General features: G+C 36.9%; 1 protein-coding gene and 1 pseudogene across 1 annotated transcript in view; one reads left to right on the top strand and one right to left on the bottom strand.

Moving 5' to 3' along the window:
* Positions 1 to 19,248, top strand: part of IL1RAPL2 (interleukin 1 receptor accessory protein like 2) — a 1,111,506-nt gene that overhangs the window by 57,541 nt on the left and 1,034,717 nt on the right. Inside the window, exon 2 of the mRNA XM_012451657.2 lies at positions 9,017 to 9,117. Coding sequence (XP_012307080.1) covers positions 9,036 to 9,117 — 82 coding nt within the window. The 5' untranslated portion in view covers positions 9,017 to 9,035. The remainder of the gene's footprint in view (positions 1 to 9,016; positions 9,118 to 19,248) is intronic.
* Positions 1,373 to 2,191, bottom strand: LOC105716909 (prohibitin 1-like; annotated as a pseudogene).

The raw sequence follows: 19,248 nt of genomic DNA, 5'->3' as shown, positions 1-19,248 counted from the left end.
ATGTTCCCATTGTATTCCCATCATAGGCATACAGTACATTTATTGAATATTTAAATTAATGGATCCTAGGAGCAAATCAGACTAAACAGAGTTGTTATTTTCTTTTGGTAAAATTGTTAGACTGATATATCAGTATGAAAGCTTGGTCTATCCCATGCATGATCTCTCATGACAAGATGTGCTAATATGGGACAGTTAAATAGATTCTAATATAGTTGAATGATTCATACCCAGTTGGTCAACCAGATTAATGGATTAATGCTGACATGTAGAGAGATCTATGGTGATAGGCCACAGATCTCTGTTCTATGTCATATCTTATTCAGAATTTTAAAAATTACTGACTTGATCGAAGGCAAAGAAAGCAAGCTTATGAAATATTCAGATGACACAAAAATAGGTGGGAGAGTTAATAAAATAAATAAAAGCCTTATGCTTTGAAATGGTCTTCACGATTTGGAATAATAGACTAAAACAAACATAATGACATTTCATAGGAATTAATATAAATTTATAGATTTAGGATAAACATTTTAAAATCTATTTAACATTCAGGAAGAATGGATTGCATACCTACTGTGCTCTAGTCAATGGTGCTGGGGATGTGAAAAAAAAAAAAGCATAGCCTCTGCCCTTGAAATGTTACATTTTGATGATGTTGAATCTAGATCTTGGCACATAATAGGCTCATTGCAATTTGTATTTCTACATAGATAATGTTGTTTACTATTGTAGGCATCATATTAATTTTACAATATACCCAGAAAGTATACTATTCAGTTTAAAATTTAAACATTTCAATGGTATCAGTCAGAATAAATTAGATTATGCTATTATAACAATCCAAAATATTGATGGTTTGTTAAAGAAAAGTTTTATTTTTCACTTATGTAACACGTTGGCTAGAAGCTCTACTCTGTGACTCTTCATTCTGCAACCCAGGGTGATGGAGCAACCACCATCATAAACATTACCAGTCACTGTGGCGGATGGAAAGATAGTTGTGGAAGGCATCACATTGACAAATAAATGATCTGGCCTGGAAGTGACATGCAACTACGGGCAACGACTTTTGCTCATAAATAATTGGCCAGAACCAGTTGCATGGCCCCATCAATCACAATGGGGCTGGTAAGTGTGGTCATATCATGTGACTGAAGGCAAAGAGCTCTAAGTATTTTGAGAACACAGTTGATGATCACAATTACTATATTGAATAAAAAGTGAAAATTACCCTTCAACCTTAGACTTTATCCACTCCCTTTCTAAGAATTATAGTAGTGTTAAAAATTCCAAACCTTTTTTTTTTTTTTAAAAGAGATCTGAAGTGACTTTACCTTTATTTCCTTCACTTTAATCCAATCATGAAATTTCACAGTGATTTCTGGGGTGGGAGCAGAAGGAAGGCAGTGTTAAGAATCATCGGGGCTGTGGCCCAGTCTGCAGAGGTGCAGGCAGGGTGGGCCCTCACTGGGTCAGCTGGAGGAGGCAGGTAGGTGATGTTCCAAGAATGTGAGAACTGGTATGCGATGATGTCCTCTGCAGTTTCCAGCTTGCACAGCTTGATCAGACCATCCCGTGCAGTGGCCAATTTGTTGGGGATCAGCTCAGCTGCCTTGGAGTCACCCTCAGCAGAGATCATGACTGACTTTTTCTGCTGCTCAGCCTTTTCCACCACAAATCTGTCTCTCTCTGCTTCCTACTGAGCCACCTGTTTGGCTTCCACTGCTTCTGTGAACTCCTTCCCGAAGGTCAGATGTATCAAGGACACATCATCCAGGATGAGCCCAAAGGTGAGCCACCACTGACTTGAGGACCTTGGTAGTGATGGACAGCAGCACATGCTCCTCATAGTCCTCTTCGATGCTGGTGAAGATGCGAGGAAGCTGGCCAGTGATTGGCCGGAAGAGGATGCACAGTGTGATGTGGACATTCTGTAAATCTTTGCTACCAGTGATGGCTGATACATTACGTGGTCAAGAACGGCAGTCAAAGATAATTGGTTTCTGTACCCATGGGATAAGAAACTGAGTCCTTTCCCCTATCATGATGTCTGGTATCCATGGAATCTGTCAAAGATGACAGCTGTGTGCCCAGCATCCACGTTATATAAGGCAGAATTCACCATACCTCCTGCAACAGCTAAGCCCAGGCCAAACTTGCTGATGGACTCAAACACTTTGGCAGCCATGTTTTCTTCTGCTGGACCCTCTCACACCTGCTTCCACTCTGACCTCCACATGAATTCCCCAGCCACACATGCTTCCAAACTTTTTTCTATGGATTTCCATACACATACACACACGTTCTTAACCATGCATACAAACATAGATTTTTCCATTATATGTAGAATCGTATCTTTTTTTCATATATCTTGTAGATCTACCTATGTCTGTCCACACCTCTCTCAGTCTCTTTAATGGTTGTATAGTATTCCGTAGTATGAATGTATCACCCCTACCCATGAAAAGGTTTTTAATCTGTTATCAGATTTTCACCATCACAATGCATACTTCATTGGCCATCCTTGTATGTGCTTATATTTTTATGCAAAATCATTTGGATTGCTGTAGTATAGATTAATAGAAAATAAATTCCTGAGCACTTTAATTTTTGCCAAATACTATCAAATTGCCTTCTAAAATGCTGTCCTAATTTTTAATCTCATAAACAGAATATTAATGTGTACATTACATTTGGAATGTATGAAAGTGTACATTAAATTTTGAGAGGAATATTGACAAACACTTTTATTGATGGAAAAAATGTTAGATGATGATGGATTTAGATACAACAAAAAATGAGTAAGACTCATTGATCAATGAGTATGATTGAAGACTTTTTGTGTAAACTGCTTGTGAGACCTTATACCTACTACTTCTAGGTTTCCTGTCTGGAGAGACCCTGAAAAAGGCACACATAACCCTGTTACACATAATACTTTTGATTTTGTCTTAATAGTCAGAACTCAATACCTTTCCATATCCAGCTGCAAGGGAGGCTGGGAAATGAAATTTTCATTTTTGCAAACTATGTACTAAAAACTGGGGCTATGATCATTATGGAAATCAGAAAGAAACCCTATAGTTACATATACCAGTTTTTCCCTTTATACTTGCTTCTCTGTGTAGTCTGTCCTGAGATAGTCCCTTCTGCTGTCTCTCAATGGCTCCTCACTCATTATTCCTCTTACCTATTCCCCTTCTTTGCTATGTCAACTTTTTGTGTCTCCACTTCTAATTTTTTCTCTGCCGCTTCAAGTTTTTTCTCTTTCTCCTCTGTGAATTTTAACCTCCCTTTCTGTGTCCTATCCATCTGTCTCTATCTTTTGCTATCTCTCTGTTTTCTTATTTGTGTGCCTTTGGCTATGTTGATTTCAGTCTCTGTGTCTCTATTTCTACCTCAGATTCTTACGGTTAGCACTAACAACAGAGTTGGCTGCCACTTTATGCAGTTATTTTCAAATGACAGAAGTGCTTGAGAATAGGCTAGATAAAAGAATTCTGTAAAAAGGATTTCTCGATTGGTTAAAAGTTGGATTAGGTAATTATTGAGGTCCTTTCAAATTTGAGTTTGAGAGCCAACTTTCTCTCCCTAGTATACAGAACCTAGTTAACGTTATTGCATCTCTGTTTTCTGATTGAAGAGATAACAGGAACTCAGGGCCATGTGTGTGTGAATACCAGACTTCATCACAAATTACTATAACATTACAAAATGTAAAAGATAGAGATAAATGTGTGTTGACTAAAGAACTGCCTCTCTGTGAGTATATGTGTGTATGTATGTGTATGATTTTATACCTATACATACATATACACATATATGAAAAACCTTGTCAAGATACCAAAATTTTCTCTGATTGCAAAAATGTAAAAAGAAATGACATATAATTGTGTGCTATTTGCAACTAGCTGATATTTTAGGTTGGGTCTATTAACTGTGTCCAGATGTATCCATAAGTTAAACGTGTTTTGGTTTCTAGAGTCAAGAGTTTGCCATATAGGTACTGTAAAAAATTAGCATTAACCAGAAACCTGGCATATCTGGTACTTTAAGGGAGGAAGGGAACAAAGTGAAAAAGGTAATTTGCAAACCATACTTGAAAGTCATTCAAGCATAACATCATCATTACAATTATCTGTCAAATGATTTAGTTCAATTACATTTTTTAAAGCTCTCTTCAATATGACATTACTCATCTCAGGATTTGATACTCCAAGGAGAGGAATGCTAATGCCTTCATTAGCCATTATCTTAGCATCTTCCTTCTTTAGAATTCATCATGTGGCCTTTTGGGATTTTTATATACTGACCCCAGGGAATTAGTAAACACAAAGCTCTCAGGGAAATATGAACTTCAGGAGTAAGAATCATTGCATAGTTATAGCCATGGCAGTGGGGAAGACTCTTTTTAGGAAAAAAAGTGATTTTGAAATAATTGAATGCAGAATAATTGCCATCATAGTAGGTATTATACATGCTTCTGTACACTTTATTCACACAACAGTAAGTTGGTTGTAAAATCGCCAAGAGAAAAAAGTTGTAATAAACCTAAATTTCAGTGTAAGATTTCCAGGAGTAACTCGAGCTGCTTCTGAAACTTTTACTATTTCAACAGATGTATGGGAACCATATGTTGGGAGCCCAGTGACCACTGGGCTGTAAGGAATGTTGCAGGATATTCCTTGATCAGTGATGATATATCAGGCCGACTGCTGTTGTAGATGAACACTGCTAGGAGATTAATTACACTGGCATTTCTCTTTGACTGTTTGAATTGAGGCAGTTTGGCAGATTTTCCCTTTCAATGGGAAATCTGAGTCACCTACTGAACATGCTAAAAAACACTTATTTTATTCGGTATTCCCTTAGCACTTAACAAATATAGGTTGTTCTTCATTGTCTTGCGCTTGACTAAGTACTCTACTATGCATGTATCTCCACAGTGAGGTTATAGTTCCTTGAAGAAAAGAAGCTACATTTTATAATCTTAAACTTGGTTTATGACTCCCATAGCATCTAACCCCTAGGGCAAAAGTAGTTCAGTAGTGGTTAAGAGATTGGGGTTTGTAGCCATACAGACCTGCATTCAAATCCTTTTTCCATAATTTACTAATGTCATGATCTTGGGTAAGTCACAAGGGTCAGTTTTCTGAAAAGTAAAATGGGGATAATAATAACTCATAAGATTGTTGAGAGGATAAAATGACATAAAACAGTTTAGCACAGTGTCTGGCTCACCCAAAGTGCCCAATAAATTATTATCATAAAATATAAATGTTGTTCAGCAAAGTTTGTTGAATTAATTGACTCCTGTGGAAATGGGATTGGTAAATATATATACTTAAAAATTTTATATGCTATGTTTTTCTAATTCTGATGGATTTTAACTGACAGGAAAAGTAGCATATAAAATAATTCTGTAGTTATTCAATTCCAGCAATGATTTCCCTAGTGAAAGTCAAACATTAACTATTTTATTTTGAATAGGGAGGGATAAATTAAATAGGGAATTAGACATATATCTGCATTAGTTATTTTCCACATATAATATATCTGAATGTCAGTTACAAAATATAGTTCATGTTTTGGGTCAATATGATCACATAATGTCCACTGGGCAAACAGGGTTTTTAAAGGCCTTTCTCAAATCATCTTTCTTTTTGTTTTGCCACCATTTATAAAATATCAGAATGCTAAAAATGATATTCTATCTTAGCAGGTTATGGTCCCTACAAACTGTCAGCTTCCAGCCAGAAATAGTGAAGGTACAATCATGGATAGAATAGGTTTGGAGTAAGGAGAACTTGGTAGACTCCTAAAATATAACCAGCATGGTTGAGTTAGTAACCAAGTGGATACATATAGCAGGAAGAGCTATAGCAGAGATGAGCCAATGTTCTTAACAAAGTCACTGGGGTGATGTAAGTTCTAAATAGGAGGATAAGACAGGGGAGCTAGAATGGGCACGTGGTTCAAGAAAATTTTGAATAATAAGCCTTCCTTTGAAAGTCCAGAGCCTACATAATCATTTGGAGATCTGACAGACAAGGTTTATGGAAAACAAAGAATCGTGTGGAGTACTTAATGGTCTTTTCAGACTTTTGAGGTCTCCAAAAAGCACAACTCTAAGATAAGGATTTGGATGCAGGTAGTTTATTTGGGAAATGATCCCAGGAAGTACTGCAAGGAAGTGTCAAAGTCAGACTAGAAGGGAGGTAAAGCAAATAAGCAGGTTGCCACTCAATAGTGCTGGAACATACCAAAGGGTGAGGGAGCTGGGGTATTTGTTCACCAACTTTCACAATTGATTGAGAATCATTTAGTGAGTATTAACAACCTGACACTTCTAGTCTGCCTCCTATGCTGGTCAAACTGCGTTTGCAGACAAAGAAGCCCCTCTGGCAGAGAAACATAGGAAGACTTTTGCAGATGACTTTTAGAATGGACCGAAGAAGACATGGACAGAGCACCAACAGTGTTCATAATAGCAGGAAATATGGTACTTCTCAGATTTGGATAGTCCCATGTTAGACAAGAGATGTTCTGTTTCAAATAAATGAGTAACTTGAAAAAACACCAAAAGTTTCCACTCATTTGCATTACATGAACATTTGATAGGATGTTATCTATATAGATCTTGTTCTTTTATTCATTAAAAGTATTTATTAATCAGTTATGTTTCGGGCTCTATACTAGGTACTGAGGATATACAACAGTTAGTGACTAAGTGGCTGCCCTCATGAAGTTTACATTCTATTGGGCAAGGAGTAGGCAAAGACAACCAAGCTAATAAATGTAACTGATTCATTAAGTGTTTCAACTCATTGGACTATAAACTTGAAATGGTATTATTTTTCCCACTAATTACTATTTACTGTGTTCTCTTGTATTTACCCTTTTCCACTAGGAGATTGGGACCATGATAAACATTTCAATCTGATTCTATAACTTTTTAGCTGCTTTCAGATATTAGGAGAGTGTCATTCTAATTTAAAGGCTTTGTCTTGCTTACTCCAAGCCCCTATCTGATGCAAATGCTTCTCTTCCTTTTTCTTCAAACAGATGGGATGTACATCTCTAATGGCTAGGAGTTTGCGGTGTGTATGGTAGCCTTTCATTTCTTCTTATTTATCCCCTTTCCCCTGTTCCTGTTTTGGTATTTCTTTGGGAGGAGAGTTGCTGGGGAAGAAGGAGAGGGAAAAGACAGATGCTTGTGACTGTGTGTGTCTTCTCCTTGGTTGGTCATAGTTGCTCTTCTAGCCATCTGTGGGCACTATATAAACAGATAGTTATAACAGCCTGCTAATGGGAACCTTCTCCAAGCATCTCCTCTGGACATTGGAAATCCCTTGCAAAATTATTACATCATCTGTCAGACCTTCAGCTGGTGCCATCATATCACTTTCTTATCACATGCATTCATCTTGCCCCATGTTAAAGCCTCTGGCAAGAATCATGTATTTACCTAGTCCAGCTTGGACCTTTGGGTGTATGCCAAATTCATTTTCCATGCCTCTTGGGACTCAAATGTGGCTGTATGTTGGGAGTAGGTGAGAATTAGTCTTGATCCTCTTGTCATCTGGAAATCTCCAGCATACCACCTCTTCCCAAGATTCTTTATCCTAGCTCCAGTGGTGCAGGAGAAGTTCAGTATGTCTCATGCTAAGTATATGGTCAACGGGGAAAGAAAAAGCCTGTCTTCCTTGTCAAAAGGTGGTCTTTTCCTTTCCATGTTTCTTTGTTTATTGATGGAGTTGGGATGAGGTGATAAGGAGCTAGCTGCATTGGTTCATTGTGCTAGTGGCTTCAGACACCAAACTGGAAGTTTTCTGAATTTAGAGTATCAGGTAGATCTTTGAGGTCAGTTTTGGGAAAAAAGAATCCTACCAAGTACTTGATATCATCCTGTTACTCTTACATTCTGGGTAAGGCGCTATACCTTTAGGTACAACTAATTATTTAAAAAAATCTTTATATAGAATGCTGGACCTTTAAATGTTATCCAGAGACTATTCTTGTCTTTCCAGGTTTTCTTCCATTCATTATTTCAGTGATTGCTGTAGTTTCACCCTCGTACCTCCCTTTGCCATTTTTGTATCTTGAGTTTATGATCAGCCCAGTGTACCTCAGTGGTGCTTATATTCTGATTATTTTCAAGAACCCTAGTTAAGTCACCATATAGGTAACCAATTTACTGATTTTTCTGAAACTCGATGGGGATTAAAACTTAAAGATGATTTTCCCCCCTAATTCCTACTGGTAGCACTTTACAAACTCCTTTCCCTGTTATGGGATGGGAAGACTTAATAACATCTCAATTCAATTCCATATCCTTTTCAGTTATTTTTGATTTTGGAAGAATTTCATTCTAATTGCTTGGGACTTAATACTGTTCACCTAAAAATGAACTCAAAGTTGTGTAAAATCTCTTCCTATCACATAAACAACTGTAAGTGCTTATCAGTCTTATGAATAAAACAAGCAAAGAGGTGAGCTAGAGATTGACAGAGTTAAGATTGGGTAGTTGAGGAAGGCCTTTTTGTGGGACTGAGACATATAGGATGTTAAGAAACTGTGAAGAGTGGAGAGTATCTCAGGAGGAAGACAAAGTGCAAATGCCATGAGAAAAAAAAAAGCCTTGGCACATTATAGGAACAGATAAAACGACCATAGTGGCTGGAGCATAGCCAGCATGGAGGAGAGCTTTGTGAAATAAGATCAAAGAGGCATCTGGGGGCTCCGCTTATAGGCCCTTGAAAGTCTAATGGAAGGAGTTGGATTTTACTCTAGATCCAGTGGGAAGCCATTGAAAAGTTTTAAGCAGGGAACCTGACATAATTTAATAGTGAACGTTCATGTTTTCTTCTATTTGCATAAAAATAAAGCCAGAAGTCACCAGACTGTCACTGTTTCTGTAATGGAGTTTTGAAAAATGTAAAATTGTAAGTGCTGTTTTGTTGAGGCCAAGATCTGTGGTTCAAACTTCATATTCTTTATTTTGACTTTTCAGCTGCCAAAAAAAGTGAAAGATGAAGCCACCATTTCTTCTGGCCCTTGTGGTCTGTTCTGTAGTCAGCACAAATCTGAAGATGGTGTCAAAGAGAAATTCTGGTAAGTTGCCGGCAACTTGTCACTATTTGGTCAAAAATGTATGGTTTTTGTGAGCATCCAGAGGGCATCTGCGCCTTTAACTGTGAATATCTTTAAACAGAAACACTTATATTTCAGTTATGTTGGAAAGTAGCCAAAATAAAAATGAGGTTTAAGCCTACTACTGAGAAATTGTTGGGAAACCAGTGGAATTTTGTTAAACTTCAATGACCAATATACTCTCAGTGGATAATGAAATGTTAAGGGCCTGCTTAGAGTTGGTTACATTTGCTAGTGAATAAACAAGTGGGAGCAAACATTTACAAATGGGAAGATAAGAAACCTTTAAAAATATGTATCTTTTGCCTCCTAATTAAGTGTGTAGCATTACAATTTAAAGACTTTGATAAGTATCTGTGAGTTTTAGTTCCTTATGATTATACCCAATTGCTAACAGGCAGAGGTTTATTGCCTCCAAGTTCAGAATTATTAGCTAATTGCCCAAAGAGGAATTTCTTGAGAAAAAATATCTATTCCTAGAACATGGTGGTCTGGCAGGCAGCCATGATTGTACTAAGAGATTAGCTGTAGCCAGTAGATAGTCCAATCAAAGCTTAATCATTGTTTAATAACACTTGGATATATATGTCTTTCAGTTTTGATTATATATTCTAGCTGTAATTACAGACTATGCATGAGATTTTAAGAATTGATTTTCTGTCTGTAATCATTCCAGTAAGATACTGAGGAATGTATTATTATATGGAAACAAAAGATTATGCCGAGGCTTTCTACTGGTTTCTAATTCAGTTATTTCTAAGGATTAAATGTATTTTATTTACTTTCTCACTAAGTATCAAACCTAGGCAATAAAATGTATGCTTTTCAGAGCAATAAATGCAGGTGGAAGAAAGTGCTTAGAGTTTGGTTAACGTTTGTTTCCTGAGGTAAGAATACTTACTAATTGAAATAGCTAACAAATAGTTTTGTTCTTCAATTGATAATATATTAATACATCTTTCCGAAAGTGGGTAATTTATCACAGACTATAGAGTACCACTGCTGAAGTCCAAAGGATCCTGGAGTGATAAAGATAGGGCAATATATTGGCTTTTTCTCTTCTTATAGACTCAGGTCTATATCTAAATTACTTTTGTATATTGTGACTCTCTTTCAGCTGAATTTGTGTTTAACATTTTACCTATTATCTCTCCAACTCAGCATATCATTCATGGCTTCCTTTCCTTGCTTTACTTTTGAAGTTTTGAAGTCCCATTTTTACTTTCAATCTTGGTTTAAATTTATAGTTGCTGAAATAAAATACTTGGAAAGATTATTTAGTAGCAAACATGACGTATTGAACCAGATTGCATTTTCCTCACTTGATCATGTCATAATGTCTGGAGCAGAACTGAAAAGAGAAAAAATAATAAGGGTTTAAAAAGTCATCTGTATTATGGTAGCTTAATTCAAGTAAAATCCAAGCTGGAAAAAAAAATAAGTTGCTGTCAATGTATTCTGTTTTATATCTTGGTTTGCTTATTATATAAAAGAAGACAGCCTATTAAAAAATTGTGTGTGTGTGTGTGTGTGTGTGTGTGTGTGTATAGCTGGGCATAGTGGCTCACACCTGTAATCCCAGCACTTTGGGAGGCGAAGGTGGGTGGATTGCTTGTGCTCAGGAGTTTGAGACAAGCCTGGGCAACATGGTGAAACCCTATTTCTGCAATAACAACAACAAAAAAAGTAAAAATTAGCCAGGCATGGTGGTGTACACCTGTAGTCCTAGCTACTCAGGAGGCTGAGGTGAGAGGATGGCTTCAGTCTGTGAGGCAGAGGTTGCAGTGAGCCAAGATCGTACCACTGCACTCCAGCCTGGGAGACAGAATCCGACCCTATCTCTAAATAAATAAATAAATAAATACACAGTTTATGATTGATGCACATGTCATTAAAAGATCACCTTTTTAAAGTTTTCCCTCTTTATTTTGCTTGTCAGATGTGAGGCTATTTGTGGCTTACTAGGGATTCTTAGCTTTGTTTTCTTAGTGTGGACAAATGGTATCATATCTGCAGTCAGCTTTATTGAAAAAACATTACCCAAAAAGATACTTCCCTTAGAGCCAAAGTGTTAGAATGGATTCAGTGTCTGCTTCCCTATCCCTTTATGCCTCACGCCCCCTCCATCCCTGCCAGGACAATAGCAATTGTGATATGGAACAAAATTTCCTACAGGTCCGTGCAATGGAAATCATTTGAATGCACAGTTGGTTCTTTTCTTTTATGCCTTTCTCCTTCTGTTTATGGTGTATATGGAGTAGGCAGAAAAGACTAATAGGTTGGTGTTGGTTTGTGTTTGTCTCTCTGTGTGTTTTTTATTTGTATGTTTATTATTTCATAAGACAAAAAAGACTGGACATGGGATGAATAAAAGACATCCTAAGTTGTCCATAACTGATGAAAATGAGGATACTTTGCAGCAGTTCTTTTCAACTCTGCCCTTCTGTTTAGCCACCCCATCATAACCCCCTCTTCAGCCCTATACCTCTATTAATATTATTATTTTATGTAGAAAATATAATTATTTGCACTCTCATTATAATAGTCCTGTTTGAGTTACCAGATCTTTTGAGGAACAATAAAAATGCTTTGGAAAATTCGTAGTACAAACTTTTGCTTCAGGCAGCTTGTTAAGTCCTTTGCCCATTGCCAATCAAAGAGATCCAGGTTTAAGCTTGCATGGATGCTCTTCATGGAACCACTAATAGAACTCATAACTTCTATTTTTTTCCCCTCTTTCCTTCCCTCAAGTCAAGAAATGAAAAACGATGGCATCCTTTATTCATTAACATTTATGACTGTTTAGTGCCAGATGTGAAGCTAGTTATGATTTCTATGCAGTTCATTGTAGACAAGAGATCTCTAGAACTGCTGTTGCTAATGGCCTCCTTTATGCATAAGACAGAGAGGACAAAGGCTTGAAGTTTTTTCTCCTGCACTTGTCAAACATGGAAAAGAACTTAGTAACAGATGTGAGTTAGGTTTTTGATTTTGGAGGTTGGTTGGTTTTAATCTACTCTGGGAACATATTGAAGCAAACTAGGTTTAGGGTGGTGTACAATTTTTAGAAGCTACAGCACAAGCTATGCTCCCTGTAATGCCCATTCACACTGGGCAAGCCCAACCATCAAACCTGGCTTGGAAAACAGCAAAGATGGCTCTGAGACTGCATCTAGGGCCTGATTGCATTAGAACATACTAAGATGCACAGCATCTAATTTTAAGAACTGTAGCTGATTATTCACATGTAAATTTTTGTTCTTCTTCATGTAACACTCCTTCAGCATTCACTTTTTATAAATTTAGGACTGTATAGATACAGGTCATTTGGAAAGCCTATTTTATCAAAAACAAGTTATTTAAAGGTATCATTCTTTATGGCAGGAATTTGGCTAATATCTTGATGAAGGACAATGGCAGAAATGGCCATTTCTTTTCCCAGTAGAGGACACAGGTACCTAAAACTAATTTTTAATGGGTAGGTGGGAGAAATTACTCTTCCTCAAGAAGTCACTCAAGACCTTCTATTTAGCTGTTTTTTTTTAACCTGAAAAATCATGTCCCCAGAATATACATGGACTTTATTATTTGGGACATTAAATTGTCCCTTTAACTTTCTTTTGGTTTTTGCTGCTGCTGCTGCATGAAAATGTGAGCCATGTTATTCAGTTGTTGGCATTCAGCTCTTCTAGCATGGACCTCTGTATCAGAGAAACCATCAGTCTGATGAGAGGGTATGTTAATTTGCAACCAAAATTGGGTCATCTTACGGTCAGTTTATCTGGAGGATGACCTAGCACAACAGCTTCTCAGTGTTGGGATGAAAATTGCAGAGCTACCTGCATATCTCAGTCAGCTAGAAAATGTAGTTCCCATTGGTAAGGAGGATATGAAGACTTGCTGGCACACAGTGGGTACTTAAAGATATATTTTGGATGGACTGGAACAGGACCACTAAGTTCCATGTAATGAGAGAATGGCTTTATTTGGGGCTTTGGTTCATAACATTATAAAATTTTCTGATTCTTGATGAGGAAATAGCAGTTTATTTTCACTCAAATACATTTGTTTTAGAGTTTCCTGTTAGACTGAGGGAGAACATAAAGGCAAAAGTAGAGGTTATGTGAGCTTACATTTCTGGCAAAAGCTAAAAAGGGACTCTTATAGCACTTTCAAGTGTAAAGAAAATAAATTTTTTGCGAAATTTATTGTTATATAATGAAAAATAAAATGAACTATGCTTTGAACCCTTCAAAGGAGACAATAAAATGTATTATTTTAAAATGCTGGTTAGAAGTAATGTTGCTCTGTGGATATTCACATTCTGCCTTTAGCTATGGAGTATAAGAACACTAGAAGTTAGAAAATCAACAAGGCGCTATTGAGATCTCATCTCCTAAATGTATTCTAATAAGCTAGGATCAAGTAGGAAAACACATACCTATGATTTGTTCTTTAATTGAAAGGGACAATCTGAGACTTGGTACCTTTATCTCTCTTTTTTTTTTTTTTTTTTTTTAAAGACAGGGTTTCACCATGTTGGCCAGGCTGGTCTTGAACTCCTGACCTCATGTGATCCGCCCACCTCGGCATCCCAAAGTGCTGAAATTACAGGCATGAGCCACCATGCCCGGCCTACCTTTATCTCTTTAATTAGGGTGACTTCTCTGGAGGAAACTGGATCTTTGAAGAAAGGGAAAGTGATACTAGAAGAATTGGTTAGGTCATTGGAAGTGATATAGGACAATGTTTGGAGTATCAGAGAAAGTTTAGAGCAACTAGATAATAGACAGGTATGAGAGATATCAGAAAGAATTTGTGGCCAGAATTGAGCTGAGTGACTTATTGAATAAGTCGAAGGGGAAATAATTTTAGGGTTCTTATCATTGAATTTTATATGGCCAAAGGTATACTTGTTGAACTTTTACCGTATGTGCAACATTCTACTAATCTTGAGGTGGGGCTGAGGGGGAAAGAAAATAAATCAAAACTCCCTTATTTAAAATACTCAATACATTGGGAGCAACAAATGGCTAAGCAAATAATGGTTTTAGGATTTATTAGGGAGGGTCAAGTGTAGGTCCTGTTCTCTGGCATGTTCCATTCCCTAAAGGTAGGACCTTTCCGGAGTTGCAGCTGGATGCTCAGATGTTAACAAGATATTCCCTAGCACTGCTAATTCTTGAATATCTTCTTCCATTATCAATCCTGTAGTGGTCATTCCCCAATGATAAGCCTTTGGCAGTCTTTCCCAGGGCATGTTCAGTCCAGTTCTCAAACAGGGAGGCATAGGGAACCCCCACACAGATCTCATGGGCTCCCCTCTGGGAAGCTCTCTCCTTTTACTGGAAGTTCTAGCCATTTTAGATGACCTGAACTCTGATTTCTGTAGCTCATGCTCAGTGATACCACTGGGCTCTGTTAGGACTCGAACTCACCAAGCCATAGCTGGGGAATTGTTCCCATGCCCCCTCCATTCCCAGGTGGAGAGCTGGGTTAATTGTGGGGCTCATATCATTAGTCTTCCTTTTCCCTGAGATCACAGCTTACCACTGCCTGAATACTATTGCTTTATATATTTCTTCCACTTTTCTTGTTGCTTACTGTGGGAGAGCTAGTCTAGTTTTAGTTACTTCTTCATAGCCTGAAATGGAAGTTTTCCTGTTACCTTTGATACCCCATTATTCTTTGAGTGCTTTCTGTCATAAAGAAGTTGTGCTAGGGTTACCTTGGTACTGATTCTTTTTAGTGGAAAATGATATTTAGAAACATTCTTTTTTCTTTTAAATTGTTATTTCATTGAGATACTTCCAATTCAAATCCAGCATCACAGGACTCTTCCTTACCTTTCTCCATTCCATATTTGTATTTCCTTTTTCCACAATGAGAACCCTTATTCTCAACAACATCAATATATTTACTTGTTTTGTCCTATAAGTTATACAAAATAGTTTTAGAATGTGTGCATTAAAACCACTACAAACAACAAACCTACTAAAGTACAAGGTATTTTATACTTCTTTTTGTCTTTAGAATTCATCCCACTAAAGTTGTACAGTCAGAGTGATATGTTCATAAGTTGCTTGAATTAATTTCTTTTTCTCTGTGGTTATGTAATTCAATGTATAAATAAGTTAATTTGTGTTTCTATACAATTTGCCTTTTTATCCTTTTGGATTTTATTTTTTAATACATAAACTGTTTATATTATTGAAAATTCAAAATCATAGAAACAATGATAAATCCAAGAAGTCTCACTCCCATACCTATCCCTTCTACCTGGTCTCACACATACCCTAGTTGTAATCAGTTCCTTTAGTTTCTGATACTTCCTTTCTTATTCTTTTTTGCACAAATCAATGTGTGTTTGGTTCCACTTGTTTCATAATAGCCAAAAATAATTCTCTATTTAATTTTTTGGTTTTTGCTTTTTTTTCACTTATGTATCTTGGAAGTCAAGGAGTTTGGATTGTGTTAATATTTTTCCTTATTACAATTGTGTATCATGCTTAATAAAAGTTCAAATAACGTTAAAGTAGAAAAATCTCTTGTTTGTATTCCTAGAGTGAACTCATGATTAAATTTTTTATAGATTCTTCCAGCTAGTTTCTTTGGATATATATGTATACAGATGATTTATATATCCTAAATTATATACATTTTTCAAACTTGGAATCATACTGTACATACTGTTCTCCAACCTGATATTACTTCACATGATATTTAAATCTATCACTTCTAATTCTTTACACTATATATCTAAATCATATTTTTAAATACTGTGAAATAGTCCATTGTCCAGACTTAAAGTTAAACCAGTGCTCTGTTTATGAAAATTAGAGTTTTATCTCTAGGTTTTGCTATTGCGAAACAATGCTGCAAGGAGCACCCTATTACATAGATATTAGTGCACTAGAAGAGCAAACATTTTTGTAGGCTAGATTTCTAGAAGTGGAAATGTTGGATAAAGTTTTTATTTAAATTTTTAAATGATACTGACAAATTGCCTACCAATGTCACTGTGCCAATTTTGCCAATCTAAATCCAAATGAAAAACGTTTCATTGTTTACTAAAATCTCCAGTTTGGCTATTATGAGTACGTTCTTCGGATTCAAATAACCTTAGAAGTGTGTCTGTGTGTGTGTGTGTGTGTGTATGTGTGTGTGAGAGAGAGAGACAGAGAGAGACAGAGAGATCAGCAGCAAAACAATCCATACAGTGAAAATCTCTGCCTATTCCATTAAGTTAGGCAAAAAAGAATGGCGGAGAAGAGAATGTGAGTTAACAACCATTATTATTTTGGTTGTTCTACAACATCAACATCTGATATGATTGACATATTAAAGTTCTTTATGATACTGGTTCTCTTTAAATGAAAAGGTGTAGATAATTAAGTTAATTATTTAATGGAAGCTGGAAAGTCTGAAAACAATTCCATTTGGGGATTTCATTCAGCTCTGTAGCATCATCCAAATACAGAAGTTACCAAGCTTGGTATCATGTTGAATTTGTTACTGCCCATAAGGATGAAGAATGAGAGAGAAGGAAGAATTATTGAGCCTTCTATTAATTTTGATGTTGGTATTTATCCCATCCATAACAGCCAAGAACTGCAGTGAATAAGCTCCTTTCTACTGTGTTGTTTTGGAATGAAAAGATATTTTATCTGCCAGAGTGGAGACATACTTTGAATGTCTGTTGGTGAATTTCTATCATAACCCAACTCATGTAGACACGTCAGTCTAAAGTGCATCCCTGTGGCTTTGCTGACTTCTACAGGTGTAATTTGCCCTAAACGAAATATGTGCTCTGCAAAAGCACACCCTTAATGCCTATTGTAGTTTGGTTCCTGGAGAAAGCTAGCACCCAGAGATTTCTTAGAATATGCATGACATTCCTAGTCTATCAGAGGGACATTAAATATGCAGTTTTAAACTTCCGTTCATATTCTGATTCTTGCCCTCTTTTTGCTTCCATGTATTTATTTGAAACCATCATAGATAAGCATGATATTTTGTGAGGCTTGCACCAGGACTATTTTCTAAAAGAAATGCTTTGACATTCAATGACCTTCCCCCAGGCTAGGAAGAGTCAGGCCATGCTTCTCTCTGTGGGTGATGAGTCATGAAAGTTGTATTGTAAGTGCACTCTCCCTGAATGGTTACAGACAAGAAACACATGGTTTTAAGAGGCACTCATTAAACCCTTAAGATTAATGGCATGTATTTAGCATCTTTGTGGAGAAACAAGACAGTGGTTTCCTGAAATCAAATTCTGCCAAGGATTGTCTTAGAAACATGGCATTTATCAATTCACCAAACATGCAAGCAAACTATATAAAATGTCTTATGATGGGTCCCTCTGAGTGATTCAGAAATTGACCGGACATGCTTTTTGCCCCCTTAAGAAACCAGTAAATCATAGGGGAAGGGAGAAACTAACATGCATTGAGTGCTCCTATATGCCAGGCACTTTACATACATTGTCTCCTAATACAAAGACACTGAGGTAGGTAGGTCCTACTCTTGTTCTCCATATAGGGAAACAGAGACTTAGAGTAGCTAAATAATTTGACCATTCTCTTACATAGCTAGTAAGTGACAGAGCCAGTATTTAAACCCAGATTTGTCTGACTCCAGAGTCCAGCTCTTAAACACTCATCCATGCTGTGCCTTTGTGTGGACATCATTAGCCTCATTTTAAAAATGAGAAGACTCAAGCACAGGGAGGGTGAATTTATCTGAGGTCCCCAACCATTAATTGACAAATTCAGATTTCAGATGATGGACTGATTCCAAAGTTTATGCTCTTTCCACGACACCATAGATAACTCTTATAAAAGGCATAATATGATGAGTCATATAAGAGGCACAGATATAGTTCATATCAAGGAGATACTATTTTCAACTGGGTGTGAGGGTGATTAGGGAAGGCTTCATGGGATAGGCATCATTTGACATTGACTGCAAAGACTGGATTGGGCAGACTGGATTGGGGTAGGGATAGGGGATGGTATTCTGAGCAGAGGGTATAACAAGAACAAATATATGGATGCATAAAGTGCAGGATATTTTTGAATATGAAGTGGCCTAGATTGACTGGAGGATAGTATAAGATTCAACTAGTTAGGAAACATATTTGCCGAGAAACAAGTAGCTAGACAGATGGTGTTTTGAATACCACCCCAATTTAAAATTATAGGAAATATATTGAGTCCAGAAAGGAAATGCCGGTTAGGGCGCCTTAGATTAGAAGGCAGGGGCAAGGTTGCTGAGGCATTCTAGCTCTGGGCTAGTGTTTTTGTTCACATGCTTTACATTCGCCATAATAGGAAGATTTAATCAGAGCTTTGTTTTCAGTTATGAAAATGTCTTTTGAATAAAAAAACTGAGTAAGGCATTATCCTTAATTAAAAATCAGAATCAATCTTATTTATCTGTGTCTTCAGCTTTTGCGAATTAATGATTTTTTTTTTTAAGTAAAGGAACTTGTTTCTGGTCTTAACATTACCAGCAGGTGGCACTGTAATACATTCCTTCTGTAGCTCTGAAGTAGCATTTTACCATCCCGTGGCTGTCTTCAGAGTCTGAAATTAGAAGGAATAACAACTCGATAGTCACCATAGTGTGATTGGTCTAATCTTTGCACACATGTACTAAGCACTACTCCCCCACCACACTTCTTTAGTTTTTGAGAGCTATTATGCTTAGGTTCTCACTGAACTACTTCTGAATCTTTTCATTTTTTCCCAAGAAGGTGACTGTGAGGCACAGCTCTTGTTACTTTTCAAGCAGTTCTTCAAAGTTAGCTATTCAAAAGCCAAAGACAAAAGAAGTTATGAGATTGGCAAATTTTACCTTTGGCACTCCCCCCTGGCTACTTTGCTTTCAATATCTTTGTTTCTTGGGCATTTGGCCCTCCCCGAGGCTGAAGAGGATTCAAAAGAGTCACATTTTTCTTGACCTTTACTCAGAACTTTCCTATTCTTTGATAGGTGACAGCTAGTTACATCTTTAAACCAATCCAGACTGATACCCTAAAACATGAGCATTTGATGCGATGCTATTGGACACACTTCTTCCTTTTTGACA

This window comes from Aotus nancymaae, unplaced genomic scaffold (genome assembly GCF_030222135.1).
Source record: "Aotus nancymaae isolate 86718 unplaced genomic scaffold, 86718_ANA_hifiasm-v0.15.2.pri h1tg000004l, whole genome shotgun sequence".
In the NCBI taxonomy this organism is placed as follows: domain Eukaryota; kingdom Metazoa; phylum Chordata; class Mammalia; order Primates; family Aotidae; genus Aotus; species Aotus nancymaae.
Note: the sequence above shows the minus strand (reverse complement) of the source record. Positions and strands in the feature narration are given on the sequence as shown.